Source organism: Protomyctophum parallelum (genome assembly GCF_964188405.1).
Source record: "Protomyctophum parallelum genome assembly, chromosome: 6".
NCBI classification, from domain to species: domain Eukaryota; kingdom Metazoa; phylum Chordata; class Actinopteri; order Myctophiformes; family Myctophidae; genus Protomyctophum; species Protomyctophum parallelum.
Genome location: NC_139701.1, coordinates 32,927,852 through 32,949,201, shown reverse-complemented (window position 1 = coordinate 32,949,201; position 21,350 = coordinate 32,927,852). Strand labels below are relative to the sequence as shown.

The following is a 21,350-nucleotide window of genomic DNA, read 5'->3' as shown; positions in this document are numbered from 1 at the left end:
TCGGCTATTCTCTGCATGAGACACCGTTACACACAAGTATGAATCAGGGATAATGTGGATGCGTTTTGGGGCTAGGGTACTTACTGCCCTCCGTGTGTGTCTGAGGGTTCTGGTACAGATGTTCGATGCGACCCGTGTTGAAGGAGCTGGAACGACGCACAATGCCATGAACCTGAGGGAAAAAAGCATACAGAAGCAACCATTTAATTTTAACCCCACCTGGTAACCCGTCCTGTATGCTCCGTTAGCAGTGCCTTGGATCAGTGAATTGGGCCTGCATGTTATTGGTTAAGTATGTACTGTATACGTGGACTGAGGGGGGGGGGGGCGGAGGTGTGAGGAAGCTCTGCTCCGAGCAGATAACAAGACTCGGTTCCAGGGAGTCCATTACCGCGAGGACGCTGTGCCCCGACCTCACTTCCTTTATTCACTGTGGACTTCCTGCCTGCATGCGTGTCCCCTCTTTAATGCCCCCCCCAGCCTGGAGCAGAGCCACTTCCTCTTTGCTGAGGAGGAGAGGAGAGGAGAAGGCTGGGGGTATTGTCTCTGCTGAGGAGAGGAGAGGAGAAGGCTGGGGGTATTGTCTCTGCTGAGGAGAGGAGAGGAGAAGGCTGGGGGTATTGTCTCTGCTGAGGAGAGGAGAAGGCTGGAGGTATTGTCTCTGCTGAGGAGAGGAGAGGAGAAGGCTGGGGGTATTGTCTCTGCTGAGGAGAGGAGAGGAGAAGGCTGGGGGTATTGTCTCTGCTGAGGAGAGGAGAAGGCTGGGGGTATTGTCTCTGCTGAAGAGAGGAGAGGAGAAGGCTGGGGGTATTGTCTCTGCTGAAGAGAGGAGAGGAGAAGGCTGGGGGTATTGTCTCTGCTGAGGAGAGGAGAAGGCTGGGGGTATTGTCTCTGCTGAGGAGAGGAGAGGAGAGGAGAGGAGAGAAGAGGAGAGGAGAGGAGAGGAGAGGAGAGGAGAGGAGAGGAGAGGAGAGGAGAGGAGAGGAGAGGAGAGGAGAGGAGAGGAGAGGAGAGGAGAAGGCTGGGGGTATTGTCTCTGCTGAGGAGAGGAGAAGGCTGGGGGTATTGTCTCTGCTGAGGAGAGGAGAAGGCTGGGGGTATCGTCTCTGCAGAGGAGAGGAGAGGAGAAGGCTGGGGGTATTGTCTCTGCTGAGGAGAGGAGAAGGCTGGGGGTATTGTCTCTGCTGAGGAGAGGAGAAGGCTGGGGGTATCGTCTCTGCAGAGGAGAGGAGAGGAGAAGGCTGGGGGTATTGTCTCTGCTGAGGAGGAGAGGAGAAGGCTGGGGGTATTGTCTCTGCTGAGGAGAGGAGAGGAGAAGGCTGGGGGTATTGTCTCTGCTGAGGAGAGGAGAGGAGAGGAGAAGGCTGGGGGTATTGTCTCTGCTGAGGAGAGGAGAGGAGAGGAGAAGGCTGGGGGTATTGTCTCTGCTGAGGAGAGGAGAGGAGAGGAGAAGGCTGGGGGTATTGTCTCTGCTGAGGAGAGGAGAGGAGAAGGCTGGGGGTATTGTCTCTGCTGAGGAGAGGAGAGGAGAAGGCTGGGGGTATTGTCTCTGCTGAGGAGAGGAGAGGAGAAGGCTGGGGGTATTGTCTCTGCTGAGGAGAGGAGAAGGCTGGGGGTATTGTCTCTGCTGAGGAGAGGAGAGGAGAAGGCTGGGGGTATTGTCAGTGCTAAACGTCCAAATGGAAATTAAATCATTCCACTACAGTCAGGACAACATACTGTAAGAGTGCAATGTAAAATGAAATCACACAAAATAGTTAGGTGCAGTAGTGTGCGTGTGCATGTGTGTGCATCCTTAACTACTTGAACCCTAAGCCTACGAATTCTGGGTAGAACATTCGCCAAAAATAGCCAATCTACTAGCTCACAAGCTTTGCAAGCTTGAGGATCGGCTATTTTTGATGAAGAGATTTGATGTAAAAAAAAAAACACTTGCGAGTCTGACTCAGGTCTATTTTATGAATAAAGGCTTCACGTGGTTAATCACAAACCTAGCATCCCTATAGGGCAAACATGCACTGACAATAGCAGATCTACAAGCTTGTGAGCTTGTAAATTGGTTATTTTCAGCAATGAGATTTGGGGGACCCCAGTCAAATAAGAATATAGGGTTTAAGTCAAGTGGTGTAAGCGAGCATGGACGCCAGTCTTTCATGGGTGCATGTGACATCACCACAGAAGACTCACCTAGTCGTACTCAGTCAGCAACAGCTTATAAACCTCTGGCTCCAGAGGCCATGTTGACTTTGCCGTGCTCCCATGAACAGTGTGTGCACAGCAGCAGGTGAAAGCGAGTGACCTCACTCATATGGCCATATACAATAACAGCCATTTCCTTGTTAATGGCCCGACCCCGGGTAAAGGGTCAGGGGTTAACGGGCTCAGCGTAACACAAAGGCTCTTATCAGAGTGAGGTGTGAGTCAGTCCACATTGCTGAATTACGTCAGGCTCTCTCCAGCTCCACCGGCCTGATATGACTGGATTCAGCTTATCAGGGGAATGTTGCACGCATATACAAAATTGTGTACTGTACGTGCATGCATGTACATAGTGGTGTAAGGGGGGTGTGCGTGATTAGCAGCACATACATCTAACAGGAGGGGAAAAAAGTGCATAACTTGGCGAATGCACTCATACAGTCAAGTAACAATTTTGTAATTTTCTCCCCACAGAATCTCACTGTATGCGTTCCGTGCGTGCGTGCGTGCATACGTGCGTGTGTGCATGTTGGTCGTGCACGCATCTGTGGTCTGGGTTACTTCTCTCACCTCGTAGCCCTTCGCCAGTAGGAACTCAGCCAGGTAGGAACCATCCTGAAACAACAAACAACCGTTAGCCCTCCATCAGACCATTTACAGTACTTAATAAAATCAAATAAGGGTGTGTGTGTGTGTGTGTGTGTGTGTGTGTGTGTGTGTGTGTGTGTGTGTGTGTGTGTGTGTGTGTCATATCGACTTTAGCAGCCCACACAGTGGGTCTGTTCAGAGAAACTGCACGCCACCGACTGCTAAAAATGGATGCCCTGTTATAGGGCAGGTCGATATGACTTCAAATCATTATCAAGTTAATCTACAAGCTCAGCAACGCGTTGTGATCGGCAAGAACAATAGAGGGTTTAGTAGAGTAGAGTAGAGTAGTAAATGAATGAATGCATGTGTGAATTGGTGAATCTAATGCGGGTACAGTAGATTCACCAATTCATACACCAATGGCAGAGGAATCCATGCAAGGCACCAACCTGCACATCGGGAGCAACTAGGGGTTCAGTGTCTTGCTCAAGGACACCAACTATTGGGGAGCCCGGGATTGAACTGGGAACGTCACTGTTCCCATCCGGCCGCTCTATCAGCCACTCTACCCCTGATGCCCTGAACTGAAAAATAGTTAACAGCAAATCTCCAATGAGTGGACAGAACACAGGACGTGGAGCATGGAGCTATCCTGGTCTGTTACTAAGGGGCGAAATGTTTCTATCTCTCAGTACCCAGCACACACCATCTCTCTGCGCTGTCACTCAGCACTGCAGACATCCATATTCATTAAAGCCATTCAGAAAAGGGAATCAAATCACTGATGTCAAGGCTGGGCCCTCCAGTAGTGCGAACATAAAAAACCCTTCCAACCCTGCCCTCCTCCCACATCATATTGTCCATTATTGAATGGTTCAACTTCAACATCCATGATGCTAGTACCATGAGTCAGGAGAAATGCGCAGCAGTTGGCCGTGTGTGTGTGTGTGTGTGTGTGTGTGTGTGTGTGCACCCTGTCAATAAGGTCTTGTTCCCCTCACCCATGTTAACTCGTCTTTTTTTCCCTGCTCAGACTTTCCGACCGCACATTCTGGAACACTCTGGAACATTCCGAACTAGTCATGGCATTCATCCTTCCATTCCCCACACACACACACCCGTCCAACAGTTCCCCTCCGGATCTAGGGGCGATGGCCAAGGTGGAGCGTAGGGAACAGAGGAAGAAAGAGGGTCTTAGAGGTTGGATGTCACACAGGAACGTCCACTATCAGAACATGTTTTACTTTTCTTTAGAAAAGAGCCTGTGCATGAGCACAACTATCGGACCGGTGCTGCCAGTGGTTCCTGTCATGAAAGCAAATAAATAGGGTACAGTTCAACCCCCTCCCCTCGCACATTGGAGAACAATAAAACACACCTGTTTACGGAAAAATGTAAACGGGTACGAAACTGGAGACTGGTACTGTTCACTTTACCAAAGCATGTGAGCTATAAATCGGGGAACTGCCATTTCAACCGCGATGCCTGGGTACCATACAGGCTGAGTGGCGCCCTGCCCGGTGGGGGGGGGGGGGGGGGGGGGGACCATGCAGGCTTGGCATCCCCCAAACCCCCCAGCCCTGCTTGCATGTCCCTACGGCGTTCAAAAGCTCCGGCCAGTGTCATGTTTTCCTGCCCCTGTGCCAGGGTCAAAGCGTTCCAGAGCGATGTGGAAAACAAGCCTGAAGAGCCACTATGCTGTGTTTGAAAACAAGAAGCTCCTTTGAGGCCGCATTAGCCCATAAACCCTGGCCTCACCTCGCTGTTTCCTGTTATGGGCAGCGGCAGCCTGGTGCAGGGGGGGCGGGTGCGAGGACTCACTGAGGAGGGACACACACACCTGCCAGTTCAGTGCCATACCGCAAAATCCCAAAAGACTCGCTTTGGCTGTAAACACAATATGATTGCTCTGCCCTTCAGCTAGACCAAACAAAAGCAGCGCAAAAGTCTATATTTGGAGTTTGGGACATCGTTTAGATATTGATATTTGGTGTCTGTTGGATCCGACTGACACACAGAGCGACAAGTGATCTGGGGTGAGAATCGCTGAAGCCGTGTTATTTTTTTGAGGGGTGCTATATTCCTTATGTCCAGTTTATAATGTGCGTGGAAAAACTTTAAACAAACAAACATTAAATCATTACGTCATAGTGTAAACACAAACATGGATATGTCGTGTATATAGGAGGCTTTCAACTCTCGACTGTCAGTAAGAAGTCAGCGATGATGATGTACGATGATAGGAGCGCCCCTCACTTCACACGGGTGTGATTTTTATTATCATTTTGTGAGCGATGGGCCAGGACCCAAAAGGTGGGTTTTGAGCTGCTCAAAGACAAAGAAATGGAGGAATACTGTGTTATTTAACATACTAGTTATAGCTTCCACCGTGGGTCCTAACAGAGAGTCACAGGGACATTGATTATTCTTCTGGTATGGATGTTATGGGACAGGTTTCCCTGCAGGGGGCGCAAGAGTTGCAAAAAGTGTCACACAGGTACAGGTGTGACGGCCTATAATCATCAGTCACCACTAAAACGGTGAGCTGATAGTGAGTTATAATAAGGGCAGTCAGCCTAATGCCTAGAATCCTCCATTAACACAGTTTAAGATTTGGGGGAAAGATTAACTTGCTTTACTGTTCTAGTTCACGTAAAATAAAGACAAAAGATGCTATAATCATGTGTTCAATTTTGAGTGACGCTGGGAGGAACTGTGAGAACGTCAAGGAGGAAAGCAGAACAACAGAAAGGGTCCTGTGCAGGGCTTTAATGAGAGAACCGTACCATAATTTATTTACTAGTATTACCCTAATTTACAGTGAAAATCGATTAGAGGATTTTCTTTCGTCCAAATAAAAGAAATCTGGTCGCGCCACACACACACACACACACACACACACACACACACACACACACACACACACACACACACACACACACACACACACACACACACACACACACACACACACACACACACACACACACACACACACACACACACACACACACACACACACACACACACACACACACACACACACACACACACACACACACACACAAAAATTGGGAATCCGGACAAAAACTAAATCTGGCATCGGTTGGGCTCTAGTTCAAAGAATTCAAAGTATGTGCATCAGAATTGTCTCTGAATGCTATGGTGCCATTAGCTCCAATCATCATGTCAATTAGTCATTATCATCATCACCATTGTGTCGCTTCATTAAGAGGATGCAGGAGATGGCTGTGTGTGCGTGCATGTGTGAGTGCGCGCGTGTTAAACTCCTGTGGCGGCAGCATGTACTGACCAACATGAACGTTCCTATATCATTTAAAGTTTTCAGTCTGGAAGAACATATTAGCATCAGACAATGACAATATTAATGATCCATTACATCACTGTAAAATTGCCATGCCAAGAGAATATGAGATAACTGTGTCCACACAGATATCTCATTACAGTTAACTACAACTTGACATAAGAGGTCTGCTATGGACTAAATAAAGGCATTAGCCATTTACAGCTAGTTTGGCACCCCCTGCTGGCGGAGAAAAGCGACAACCTGGTCAATCCCCAATGCTCTGGCAGTTCTTCAAGTTCAAACTGTTACTACATGAACTCTAGCCTGGTGTCCATATTCTGAGGCAAACACTCGGTTAAAGCAGCAGATCTACAAGCTGAGAGCTCACAATGTGAGTGACATGTGAGATTGTAGAACGGCCATTTTCAGCAAATGGAGGAACAAAGGAGTGGACCAAGTATAGCCCCCCCCCCCGGAGGACTTCTGTCAACAAGACATACCGTAGTATGTAAGTGGTTAAGGCCTCAATTCTCAACATGAGAACACAAACTGTAAGGCTAAGCCTTAGCATTTGTATATGTAGGTCTATCTAGACATGCAGTTCATGACTGTGTTTATTTGCCAGTGAGTCTAAATAAATGACTTTAATGTGCTTTCTTTAGACCACAGACAAAGGCTGCCAAACACACTGTGCTGTTCTCTGCATGCTGCACTGTAATTAGAGCTTAATGAAGCTGTAATCAGAGGCCACAAATCACACACGTCACACATGAGCACAGCGCACATTTTACGCCTAGCGCTCAACACATTCAAAGACACACATGCGCGTTCAATACACAGAGCAAAGTGCAGCCGTGGGCACATTAGAGTATGAAGAGGGGTCCAAATGTCTCCCCATCCTTCAGCACTTAACTCAAGGAGGTGTCACTTTAACAAACGAGCGAGCGCGTGCTGAACTCCCCGGTATCAATGTGCTTCTGCAATCAGGAGCCCTGAGCGGGCCCACACTCCACACAGGAAATCCATTACTTTATGACTTCTCACAATGGGGAATCTCTCCCTCACACACACACACACACACACACACACACACACACACACAGAGCTACCGTTGCAACAAACACCCCTAAGCTATTCCCATTCCCACTTCTATTTCATAAAGGTCAGATTCATGACAGCAGGATATAGGGATGACTGGCCACCTGGTCTCTATGTAAAAGTCTTAGAATAACATGGAGACCAGCTTCGACTGTAGTCTAATGGCCACATGAACCGACAAGTGATCCATGGAACTAAAGGCTCATTCATAGTCTGGATTTTCGGTAATGAGGTGACCACCGCTCCGGTGGCGAGGTGACCACCGAAAATCCAGACTATGAATGAGCCTTAATAGTTTCATAATATGGAAGGTCCCTATAAAGTTCTGATACAGTGACTACGGCCAGAAAGGTCACTTGAAGACTACTTCTCTTTTAAGAGGTGATTTATTATTTTAAGATGAATTTTCTATTTAAATGCCATACATTTGACACTAAATATACACACATACACACGTACAATCGTACATTGTTGATATTCAGTGTCCTGAATTAGACGATAATAGTATAGCAGAAACAAATCACCAAAGTGAAAACAATATAGTGGGTAAACTATTAGCATTGTGGAGAGTGTCTGCCCTGAGACTGGGCGGTCGGGGTTTGATACCCAGCCGGGTCATACCAAAAACACAGCCTCCCTGCTTGACCCTCAGTGCATCAAGGGTTGGATTGGGGGTAAGTCCCTGCGACATACTAACTAGCGTCATGGAGTTGTACTTGTACATCAAGCTGCAGAAACAGGATATAGGCTCCTGCCCTATGGGCCTCTTGGCTCAGCAAGGCTTACCATTAGCATAGCCATAGAATGTGAAATCAAATCATATTGGATTTTTGTTTTCCCATAAATTGTCCAAATGTAATTTCAAAACCAGAACTGTGAACTCTACTAACAGCTAATAAGCCATGTGTTTTGTTGTCTACACTATGCTAAGGAAATTGTGGAAATTGTCTACACAGACAGTGAAACTCACTGCCGTTGGCGCTCCCTGTGTGAATGGGGCGCAAAAGACAAGTCACTCTCCAAAACTTAAAAAAATAAAGAAGTTTGTGTAAATTATAGATGCAATTTCAACTTAAATTTCAAATTGAATTTCAACAGTTAACCATCTCAGATTAATTCACTGTTACTAATAGCTATAATCTTGGTCTGTTCCTCTCTGTTTAAACCCTGTCAACTGTCCAGCTTTGGTTATGAGGTGGAATCGGTCATGGAGGAACCATCCCAAGTCATCAGCAGCCATTATGAGCCTACAGAGGAGATCTGTGCATGGATTCTTAACTTTATGATTATTATTGCTGGCGCTCACACAACCCCTCTCCTGTGTGTGACTATTAGTGGCCTGAGTGGAAGGCGGGGACGTAGAGAAGCAATGAGAACACAAAGGGCTGAGGAAAGGAGCACATCAAACAGCTTGAGGAGGGTGTATCACAACACAAGCTCTTGTTTTCCTACCCGGATGAGTCGAGGAGTGAAGCGGGAAGCTTAAAGCCAAAGTAAAGCAATGCCGGAGAGGCAAGCAGAGAGTGCAAAGCTGGCCTGCTCATAACCCTGATCGTAAAACAGTGGGCCGGACCCCCTGCCCGGCCCAGTCTTGGCACACAGGTGGTCTCCTATAATTCACACGTCCCCCTGACCCCCATGTCTCACCCAATCGCAGCAGTCAAATACTCGTACTAAGTAGCGCTCTGACTGGCAATTTATGAACAGTAGTTACCCGAGCAATTTACGGTATCACCGTGACCCAGCGGCCTGGCTAGTAATGGGGGAGCCAGCCCACTGTTGAGATGGTCTAACCAGATGCCTGCATGCCTCCTGTATGGGGCTTCAGCATCAGCAACAAGGGCCCCTTAGTCCTCCACAACTCCTTCAGGGGGCGGAGATATATCACCACGACCGGCAGAATAAAAATGAAATAACACTGTTATTCTTTGTTTTCTGGTAGATGGGGAAGGGGGGAGCCATGGGAGAGTGCCGCTGGACGGAGGAATGCGAGATGCTGAAAATGACTTTCCAAGACCTGGGATCGTCGGCTCTCCAGGGATGCATTCTGGGAATGGTCAGCTGACAACTTCCTACCTCGTACCGGAAAATATTCCCTGAGCCACTGCATATTCCCTCCATCTCTGATGCATATCACCTCCCAAATACATCATACACAGGAAGGTTATCAGTGTTCATTTAGCTTGAGGGTATTAATGGACCCAAATGGATGGTCCATTTGGATACATTTGTACCCTCTCCAGACAGTGGCCTTGTGGTTAGGGTGTCCGCCCTGAAACTGGCAGGTCAGGGTTCGATCCCTGGCCGGGTCATACCAAAGACTAAGAATGGGACTCAATGCCTCCCTGCATGGCGTCAAGCAGGAAGGGTCAAATCTACGAATCAAAATGATTCCCGAGCGTGGCACGGCTTGCAGCTCACGGCTCCTTGGCTGCGGCTCACCGCTCCAAGAGATGGGTCAAATGCGGAGAACAATTTTCACCGCAGTAACATGTATGACAAATCGTACGACTTGGACTTTTGACTAGGGATGTCCGATATTATAGGCCGATATACTGTATGCATAAAAAGTAATATCGGGAAGATTTATATATACATAGGTCCATCCCAACGAATTAGAATAATCTGAAAATTATTTGCCATAATGCAATTAAAATAAATAAACTTTCATATATTATAAATTCATTACACAAGAACTGAAATAATTCAAGCCTTATTGTTTTAATATTTATGATTATGGCGTACAGCTCATGAAAAGCAAAAAATCCTATCTCAGTGAATTAGAATATTTTACGAGACCACTAAAAAATGAATTTTTAAACGAGAAATGTCGACCATCTGAAATGATTAATAGTCTTAATGATTAATTAGTCTTATGTCTCACACCTTCCTCTTGACAATACAACCAAGATTCTCTGTGGGGTTCAGGTCAGGCCAGTTGGCTGGTCAGTTAAGCACAGTGTAATACCATGGTCAGTACACCAGTTATAGTAGTTTTGGCAGTGTGGGCAGTTGCCACATCGGGCTGGAAAGGAAAATTAGCATCTCCATTAAGCTTGTCAACATACTGAAGCACACAGTGCTGTAAAATATCATAATAGATGGTTGTGTAGAGACTCTGGACATGACAAAAAACAGTGATGATTTAGGCCATGTTACCAGCTGGTGTTGATCCACTGACTGACTGAAAATGTAACAATGGTTTCAACACAGCCATCTTTTTAGAGTACATTGTGCTTCTGTATGTTGACAAGCTTCATGGAGATGCTAATTTCCCTTCCAGCCAAAAATACTAGTAACTGGTGTACCGACCATGGTATTACTGTGCTTAACTGGCCTGACCTGAACCCACAGAGAATCTTGGTTGTATTGTCAAGAGGAAGGTGTGAGACATGAGACGAACAATACAAATGCATTTACGGCTGTTATCAAAGCAAACCTGGGCTTCCATAACACCTCAACAGTGCCACAGGCTGATCACCTTCTTGCCACGCCACATTGATGAAATAATTTGTTCAAAAGTAGCCCAGACCAAGTATTAACTGCATACATTAATATACTTTTCAGATTTCTTTAGTGGTCTCGTAAAATATTCTAATTCACCGAGATAGGATTTTTAGATTTTCATGAGCTGTACGCCATAATAGTCTACATTAAAAAAAATAAAAGGCTTGAATCATTTCAGTTGTGTAATGAATCTAAAATATGATATATATATATTTATTTTTATTACATTATGGCAAATAATTCGTTGGGATGGACGTGTGTGTATATATATATATATATATATATATATATATATTATTTTTTTTAATACCGATATTACTTTTTAATGAACACTGATAACCTTCCTGTGTATGATGTATTTGGGAGGTAATATGCATCAGAGGCTCAGGGAATATTTTCTGGTACAAGGTAGGAAGTTGTCAGCAGACCATTCCCAAAATATCGGTATAAAACTGACTTCACTCGCTCATCCCGTGGTTCATGGAAGTTTTTCTATGGAGAAAAACATGGGATCATCTTAAAATCGTCTCATAAGAACTGTGGTCCAAAAGTAAACAAACCGTCTCAGTGATATTGTCGGGGATGTGTCTCTGTATCGTTTACGACCGTCAGTCATATTTGATACGTTTCATACAGCTCAAGTTAAAAAAATCTGAACTATCCCTTTAACTAAATCAGCAGCAGTGACATTAGCGATTTCTCTCGATCAGTTGATTGAGTGAAACGGCCTGGATGATTTGTTTATTTTTCAAACTGTTTTTATATGAGACGATCTAAAATTCCCCTATGGGGATTACAATGCAAATAAAAAATACATGAACCTGTGGACTTGCGCCCTCTACCGATATTGATGTCAGACTTCGGTGCTCTATTATAATAAATGAATAATCATACAAAGAGTTAAATGGCCTATCATATTGGCATGTTATTGAAAATGTAGTAAAAGTAGTATTAAAAGTAGTAAAAAAGTAGTAAAACAAATGCTAGGTGATGGACCCTATAGCAGCTAGAGTGAAAACAAGTAATGTAATGTTAGTTTAACTTATTATCCACGTGTGGAAATTTGTCTTCGGTCTCAACAGTAAAAAACAAACACTTAGACAATTATTTTCATGGCAATAATGCAGGACAACAGTGGGAAATACATTAAAAAATGAATCTAGTGAGACATGGTATCATTTAGTGCCTTAACCCATTCTGACCTGAGATCAGATTCATACGAGGTTTCCACTGGACACACACTGGTCTGATTAACCCATTCTGACCTGAGATCAGATTCTAAAAATGTCAGTCGTTCTTCGATTTTTTCAAAAATAGCAGACCTACAAGCTCGTAGCGCGCCACTCATGTTATAGCTAAAGCATAACATGATGCTGACACCAAAATGGGTGCCCGGTCAGAATGGGTTAATGGCATTAGGAATGATGCCACAGATTCACAGATGCCATGGATGAAAACATTATGTAGAGGTTCCGTGTGTCCACAACGTTTGAGAACCACTGGCCTATAAACATAAACAATTCTCTTTAGTGTTCCCAGGGGGAAACAAGAGAGTTGGCAGAGTCACCCGTCTCTCAGTACTTCACTTTAAGCAAATTTATCTTTTGGAATTTACATCATTCAAATATCTTGCCATTAGTTGCTATGCATATGATAGATAAACACTACCGTTCCCACTTCCCACCAATACTCAGTGCAGGTGTTGTAGAAAAGATTGTGGAGGAAGATTGTGGAGGAATAATCAAGATAGTTGTAGGCTCGCCATCAGGCATTAGATATTCATAATTATTACTATACAACATTTTACAATTTTGACTACCAGTCAAAATGTACATCCAGCTGAAAGAAAGGCTTCTGTGTAGACAATATACTTCCTATGCAATGCATTAGAGCCCGACCAATGCCATATTTTTGGGTCCGATGCCGATACCGATTTTGGAGAGACCTACATCACCAATGCCGATACGATGCCGATGTTTTGGACCGATGTTTAGTCATTCATAAAAATAATAAAAAATACATAATAAATACAAATACAGGGGGCTAGTGAATCATGGTGTGTGTGATATGAAATGTCCAGTACCTCCCCAGTGCCTCCCCCAGTGTCTGCCCAGTGCCTCCCCAGTGTGCCCCCGAGTGCCTCCCCAGTGTCTCCCCAGTGCCTGCCCAGAGCCTCCCCCACAGTGCCCCCCCAGTGCCTCCCCAGTGTGCCACTGATTTCCTCCCCAGTGTCTCCCCAGTGCCTCCCCAGTGTCTCCCCAAGTTTGGCACGTCAAACTGTCATGATTGTGTATTCTTATGGCTGTTGACTGGGGGGAAAGAATACCATTTGGATTGGATTAAGCTACCGTCGTCAAATGAACAGAAAATTATTGTTTTGCTACACAAATAATGGGATCATTACATTTTCTTCTCGTCCGTCGGAGGAACGAGGCCACTAGTAATGACTGCTGCTTTCATGCCAAACTTTGAATTTGCTTTCAGGTATCTCTCGTAATTTGAGGGTTATGCTGCGTTTTGTATTTGTCGTTGAACAAAATGGCGGGTTTTAGTTGGCTAAACGAACTGCTGAAGTTTGTAGAAGTTGGTGTGGCACTGCTCAGCACACACAGCGTGGGGAATTAAATTAACGTCTCATACAAAACTTAATTGTTAATATCTATTTATTTGGCGTTGTACAAGTATCCTGCCTAGACGATTAAGATTGTAGTGTGCACACAAAGAAAAAAGGAGCCTCGCGCCGTAGCGCATCATTAATTCATTGGGCTTATAATGTTTTATGTTTTCTGCCCCTGGAAGTCCCTCGGAGCCCAGGAGGTCGGGGGCCCTTTCCTCCGTCCCATGCGACAAATGTTCACCTCGGTTTTCTCGGCTTATTATATAGTCTAGAACTCTCTTTGGGAACTTGGGAAGGCATTAGTCATAGATAACTTTAACATCAGTCAGTATAATCGAGAGGTTGATGAGAAAAACATTTGTGGATTATAAATATACACAGCTTTTGGCTTTACCGGTGCAGACTCAAGGAAGAGGAATTGAGTCAACGAAGAAGCGCATGTTGCGGCTTGAGTCCACAGTCTGTTGTTATAGCCTATCTCCCTCGGCTGGATAGTTTGTGTAAATGCATTTCAACGTTCATGTGCATGTCAAACAGAGAACATGTCACTGACTATAAACATCGGGACATCGGATTAAATAAACACCGATGTCCGATGTCACAAAATGGCGGGCATCGGCGCCCAAAATGACCGATACATTGGTGCGACCGACGGATCGGTCGGGCTCTACAATGCATATTGCATAATAGAATAGATGGATGTGTTTTTCATTAAAGAAGAGTCTTGATGACTTTAAAAAAATCACACCTGTGTGAACTTAGTGGTGCAGCACTCTCTCTCTCCGTTTCTGGCTCAGCAGCCAACAGCGCCCCTACTGGTACTCATACCACTGGTGCTCACACATACATAGAGGGGTGAACGTCACATACATAGGTGAACGTCACGGACATTGCAGTTCCTAAAAGTTTGAGAGCAAGAGAGTGAGAGCGCATGCATGCGCGGTCTGGAAACAAGCCCTGCCAACCAAACAGAGCAGGGACGGGTGCACACAGTACAGCAGGGACAGGGAACAAGGAAAAGGATGACGATACAGCATTGCCCATGATGACTGATTAGTGATTATGCGGCCATAGATGGAGGAGGCTGCATGCCACAAGTTCAATAACTCTGTCTCTATGGGTTCAAGCCTGGATTATCTTCCGTCGCATGATGTTGTCATGCAGATAACATTATGCGATGTACAAGACCACAGATGGGACACGTTGTCAGCCCGTAGATCAGCTCTTGCCTCTTACATAATGTACGTGCATTGTGCAAAGAAATCCATAATAGCCTCGTGAGCCGCATCAGAAAAGTTGACACACACTCTCACTCACTCTCTCAATTTATTAATTTATGTTAGGTAGCCATGTAATAAGCTTAAAGTCCACCATAATATCTGGCACCATAATAGCCACGATAATATCTGGCAGAACTTAGCCAGATATTATCCCTTACATTTACATTACATAATCAGCTAGTGGTAATGCAGTTACACCAGCATGGTTACATACCAAGATCTTTCTTTGATATACAACTGGTTCAAGCCCAAAAAATGGCTTTGAATCATATCTGCAGCATCTCCTTGTCGAGCAAGTTGTTGCACACTTGCATCAAAAAGCATCTGTAATTTGTGTGCCCTTACATAATAAATAATATTTATAGCACCTTTCAAAAGCAAGTTTACACTTTATGTACTTTATGCTTCACAACACAAATCACAACAGAACACAATGTGGGAAAACAAAAGGAAAGACGCATGGAGAAAAAAAAAGAAACTGAAAAGATGTAGGACAAATTATTAAATTTAAAACAAAATCAAATAAGTCCAACTTCCAATAATAATATCTGAGACTTATAGTGCTTTTCATAGGTAGGTACTCAATGGAAGTTCATTCCACAAATGTGGAGCCCTTACTTGCAAATGCTCTATCCCCTTGCCATGGTGGTATAACCTTGAGAAGCAGCTGGTCTGCTGATCTAAGGTTGCCGGTATAGGCACGTAGTAGGCACGTAGGGGCGCACGAGATCGGAAACATATAGGGTAGGCAGGTGCAACGTGCAAGGCCGTTCCGTGCTTTAAAAACAAATACTTTAAAATAGGCCTGGCCTGGCCACCTGGGCCGCGACTGAGTGGTCCAGGCACCTAGGCCGGTAATCCAGCCCGTCGGCCCCATCTCTCTCCCCCTTTCCCACCCCAAAGATATCTTTAAAAATAATACTTTAAAATCTGTTCTAAAAGCCAGGCCGGGTAGCCAGTGGAGTGAGGCCAGAACCAGGGTAATTATGGTCATATTTTCTGGTTCTCGTAAGAACCCTCGCTGCAGTATTTTGGGCAAGTTGGAGACGATTGATTGCATTTTGAGCAAGACCTGAAAATAGGGAATATGTTGATCTGACCTCATCAATGCCTGTACACTCAAGCCACGCTCCATATATGGCCAGTACAGAATTCATTCCATATTTGATCTGACCCCCCCATGCCAAAGCGCCAGCCCAGCAGTCTGCTGTCACCCAGGCGAATGCTCAGGGCGTCTTACTGGTTAATGGGAACGTAGGTCGCATTTACTATGAAAACCTGCATCTCCCATCCATCAGTTAGTCACCCCACACCTCCATATGGTCATGCATTCCAAACTCCAGCACTAAGAAAAAAATCACCTGCAAGGAATTTATTGACAGAAAGGAGCTCATAACAGGTCTACAGTGGATTTTATTAAACAAACACTTGCACCTACATGGCACCTTGCTGTCATCATGGCAGCGGTGTGCATAAAGTAAATTGCAACTATAGATGCCAAATATTAAAAAATAGCATCTGGTTGCTTACGGCTACATCAATGCATGGAATATCAAGCCATTCAAGGGTTTTATGGACAGTAGGAGATAGTACACACACAGTTTGTGTAGCCTACTTTAGAATATGAATTACTCCAGGACAAATTATTAACAGCATGGGATGTGTAACTATTTAACCATCTCACAAACAACAACCATGGGCCCACCGGGAAAACTGCTGATTTACCAAAATCGAAAGTAATTTAATTGAGGAAGACGTGTCCATTCCCAATAAAGAATGACAACTAAATAAGTTTAAACACCCCATTTCATTCATAATAACTTTAAGCCTAGTTTTGTCGTGTGGCTGACTGTGTCGGTCACCAGCTAAAAACGGCAGGCGTAACGCCGCGTCGCGTTGTGAGCTTGCAGATGAATTGAAAATGGTGGACCGTATTGTAAACAATACTTCATGTTTTATGGTGTCGTCCACAGACAGTTAAGTTCTTGTATTGAGTTGGGCTTGAAATGTACGTATTCTGCAGACTGTTAACTTAATACGTCTTTCAATCAGTCAGATCAGCTGTTTTCGGCGCGCGACGGCGTCGTACGAGGAAGTAGGAATGTGTGGACCAGTGGATGGATGCTGCTGTTTCCAGTGTGGATCATTAGGTACCTGTCCAGTGATGCCAGTTATGACTGCCACCTTCCTCTTGTTCCCCAGCTGTCCGTTCGACGAGGAGCTGGAGGATGCTTCCGAGCACTGGGCCATGGCTGAAATGGTATGGTAAATACGACCCGCTGTTTTTACCGTACAGACAAAATAGGCTTCTTGTTGTTCCTCCTGTCAATCGCTGTCACACACCGGGTTCGCTTCAGCAATGATTGTCTACTTATCAGCATCCGTAAACCGCACCAAACATGTGACGCACGAGGAAGTGGATGCGCGTGTCGGCCAATCCCATCCTTTATAACTATATGGGCCAATCGGAGGACGGCAAGTATTGAGACGCAGAGGAATCTCCACTAAAGAGCGGCCGCCGTGTCGCTGGAGGCGACCACAGCGCCTCACGCAGCATGTCAAACAGTAGCTCTGGTTCATAGCTCTAAACGCATTGAATCAGAGCTAGTCAAACAGTAGAAACCATGCCATGGGGACTTTTCCCAATGCCACACTTTTCTTTTATCTTTTTCATCAATTCCAAATCTGTTTCATGACATTCTTTCTGGCCCTTGCTTTGTTGCATTAGGAAATTAAAGTGAAATGTGTTATGAATTCTGATAAAACTGGGTGACTTCACTTGACTGACATAGTAGGCTATAACCAGTTTGACGATGCTGAGCCACAATCTATAGACTAATTCAGAAACGGTTCTCATCATGGTCGCAGCTTACGTATTTCCTGTAGGCGGACTCGACATAGCTGCAGGGTTTAAACCCTCACCACCAGGTGCACCTCTTACTACAGTGAACGGTAGAGTGACTGATGTTAGTCTGCCTTAAGTCAAACGTTACTCTTTTACCTGCTTTTTACTAACACTAACATTACAAAGATGCCCAGAACATATAGATGAACCTGTTTAGTATATGGCTGCTCCAACAGTAATGGCAACATTCCCAAAAAACAAAACAAAACAAAAAACGGAATGGCAAAATATCCACCACGGGGTCTGAGACGAAGCAGTGAAAGGTCCGGAAAGATACATAACATCAGTCTTACCCAATACCCAATCTTTCTGTTTTATGAACACATATGGCTGCTGTACTTTATACAGCTCATACTAAGCATTTAAAGTATTTAAACGTGCCCAGTTCCGGTGAGCCGCCTGTGTCCGAAACGGTCGAGGAATGACAGAGTTACCGTGTGGGGGTCCCCCAGGGGTCCCCGGAACATCCAGACCCCCAGGAACTCGTCCAGTGCTCTATGTGTACTCTGTGCCACTTTCGTCTGTGCTGTACTCTACAGGCCACTTTAAGTGTTGCAGCTGACACGTACACAGGACACATAGCTGCGTAATGGAGTGGAGGCACCACTCAAAAAGGAATACATAATGCAAAAAAGTAGGCCTAGATAGGCCTACATAATTCAGTATAACCACAAAATATACAATACAACCAAATTCAACCAAAAACTACATTTGGAAACCTCACCATTCACTCCACTCATCATTCAAGTGTTTGATGATGGGTTCGGGTTGGAATTGGAATATAAAAAGATCGACAAAGAAGCAGCCAAAAAAAAAGAACTCTGACACATTGTGTATCCAATGTAGCAAAAGTGGACAGAACTAACAGAAGTCCTAAATGTCACAATAACTACTAATTTATGTTGAAAGGATATTTTATGGCTCTTTGCGCTGCCACTGAGTGTATTTCTGTATGGAGCAGATGTTCACAAACATCACAGACTATTTCCAAAAGGTATCAGTTATGACTATGCAACCCAACCATACAGGTCCACATATTTCATGTAATTTATGTTGTTCACAATTGCGCATGCACACACAAACACACACTCACAATTCCACGCACATGAACACATGCACACATGCACACACACACACACACACACACACACACACACACACACACACACACACACACACACACACACACACACACACACACACACGAGCGGTGGTATTGGACATTGTGAACTCTGCATGGCTGTTTGCCACCTAAAACCGGTTAGGCCACACCTTGGACTGGGCAGGGTGTGTGTGTGTGTGTGTGTGTGTGTGTGTGTGTGTGTGTGTGTGTGTGTGTGTGTGTGTGTGTGTGTGTGTGTGTGTGTGTGTGTGTGTGAGTGTGTCCGTGCGTGCGTGCGTGCGTGCGTGCTCTTGCTTTCACTGGTCACGTCACCATGTGGTTCCGAACATGAGCCATAAAACCTACAATGAACAGGCATGTCTTGTTCAAATGTGGATGACAAAGCTCTTCTCGGCACCCAGTGCCTTCCCATCGTCTTCCAGGAAAGTTCTTGTGTAAATGTTGGTCAGACGGCATAAATTAGGGGTCTATTATGAGCAAATAGTCACGATTACACCCTGCCTTTCAAGGGCAGATGTATTGAGTGACTTTCATGAACATACATTATATTCTGATGAGCTGCAATGGGATAAATCACATGTTGTTGCCAAATGTCTTTCCTAAAGCCCAAACCGCATCAATGATTCGCATGCAACTCCTTGCAACATTCAATTATACCTTGCAACCATTATCATCAAGGGCAGTTGCATGGAGTTGCATTGGTGTGGTTGACCTTAAAGATGGAGTGCCCTGATTTGTTTCCACCCTAAAACATGATCATCAGGTATTATTATTATAAAGTTATAAATTTTAAAGTGGACAGTATTTATTAAAATGACGTTTTTATGTGGACATGCCCACCAGTTCATTAAGTATGCCTGGTTTGCCTGGTGGGTGGTGATGGGTGGTGATCTACCTGAACTGAAGCCGCACCCACCCACAGCTGTTGTATGATAAAGGGGGAGGGGTTAGAGGAGGGGATGATATTGTGAGATTGACTAGTATTAAACTATATCACAGTTTTTTTCATTGGCACGTTTGACTGTTAAGGTTTTAGCCTCCAGGAAGAAACCCTAAATACAAAGGGAAGACATCATTGCATATAACAACCACACCAAGGGGTCTAATGATGTAGGCCTACTGCAAAAAATCACTTAAAACTGTTTTGTTGATGCGAATATAGTTGCAAGGAGTTAGCGACTGGTGCAGTTTGGGCTTTACATCGTGCTTGCACCATACCATACCATACAATTTACAAGCTCGCAATGTATCTCGGTGCGACACATAGAAAGCTTGTATATCAGCTATTTTCGGTGTGCGTTACCGGTGCGCAACAATTTACAGTCAGACAGTGAAGGTTATCATAAGTATTATCTATTAGTATTTATTGTGTATGTGTATGTGAATATTGTTTAAGGAACTCAATGCTGTATCCCAGAGTCAGATTTTCGGTTCACAGAACCGGCGCCCACTGAATCTCCAACAGGAGCAATCAAGTACTCTGAGCAGCTCCTAATGCCGTATTGTTCTAGTACATTTGACCGTGTGTGAAAACATCTGCTCCAGCAGTGTGAGTTGTGTCGGTAGCATTATGAAAGTGCTCACTCACCGCTCGACTTCCCAGAGTGCACAGCGTGATGACAGGTGTGATACTATTACAGTCTAAAGTAAACACTGGCCTTATTGGCCTTCCAAATAAGACAGAAAACAAGTGCCTGGGGTCCTGAGAACCACAGCGGTGCGGTCATCCACCCCGCCTGATCAAAAGAGAACAGCACAAGGGTTCTGTTACGCAGCTCGCTCTAGGCTTCTCTTAGTTTCCTCTTTCTTTCTTCTCTTGCTCTTTAACTGCAGGTGTCTCGCTGTGTGTTTCAGGGGTATATGATTCTCACTGTGTCTCATGCTGTGCGAGTGCATGCGCAAACATGTCTGTGTGTGTGTGTGTGTGTGTGTGTGTGTGTGTGTGTGTGTGTGTGTGTGTGTGTGTGTGTGTGTGTGTGTGTGTGTGTGTGTGTGTGTGTGTGTGTGTGTGCGTGTGCGTGTGTGCGCGCAGTGGACACATACAGAGTTATACAGAACAAATTATTAAGAGAAAGGGAGTGTGAGAGAAAGATATTAAGACATGTGTCTTCCAGTAAGTAACCTCTTTCTCCAGTTCTATCACTAGGAAATAAATCCTGTGCCGTCTACATGCTGTCCAGCCTACCGGAACTTCCTGTTGCCCTCTACTTCCTGACTGCACTCCCAGTTACACAGGTGTCGTAATGGGCGTCTGTTACGCATACATGTACATCACGCTAACACATTTGGTTACATAACATTTAGTAATAATGTAATTCTTGTCCAGCCCAGAGCCATTGAGAATGAGAGTTGCATCATCTCTGTTCACGCCATCAGGTCATCATCATTTTACATCAACTTCATCAAGGACTGATCATGTAAATAAGTAACTATAATATTCAATATTCAATCATTTATAGCCCAAACAGCTTACAGTTAATTTGGAATGTGTGACTCAGAGACAGAGGTGTGCTCAGAGATAACAACAAGAACAAAGAATGTGGAAGTAACGCTTGCCATTGGACAGTCACACCCAATAGTTCCATACATTGTAACCTCTCATAATGGGTGTTGATGACTGAAGTTGATGCACGTGTACAGTTTCCAAGGATAATACACGTGTGATACATTGTACTATAGCCTATACGTGATCTGTAGTGTTTCTGGCCCCTCTCTGATGCAAC

The 21,350-nt window shown here is 44.8% G+C and overlaps 1 protein-coding gene across 1 annotated transcript in view; it reads right to left on the bottom strand.

The window, feature by feature from the left end:
* gmds (GDP-mannose 4,6-dehydratase) overlaps positions 1-16,990 on the bottom strand; it is a 177,205-nt gene extending 160,215 nt beyond the window's left edge. Inside the window, exons 1-3 of the mRNA XM_083767075.1 lie at positions 16,754-16,990; positions 2,770-2,814; positions 85-172 (exon numbers count right to left, since the gene is read on the bottom strand). Of these exons, the coding sequence (XP_083623201.1) occupies positions 85-172; positions 2,770-2,814; positions 16,754-16,849 (229 nt within the window). The 5' untranslated portion in view covers positions 16,850-16,990. The remainder of the gene's footprint in view (positions 1-84; positions 173-2,769; positions 2,815-16,753) is intronic.
* Between the last annotated feature and the right edge of the window lie 4,360 nt (positions 16,991-21,350).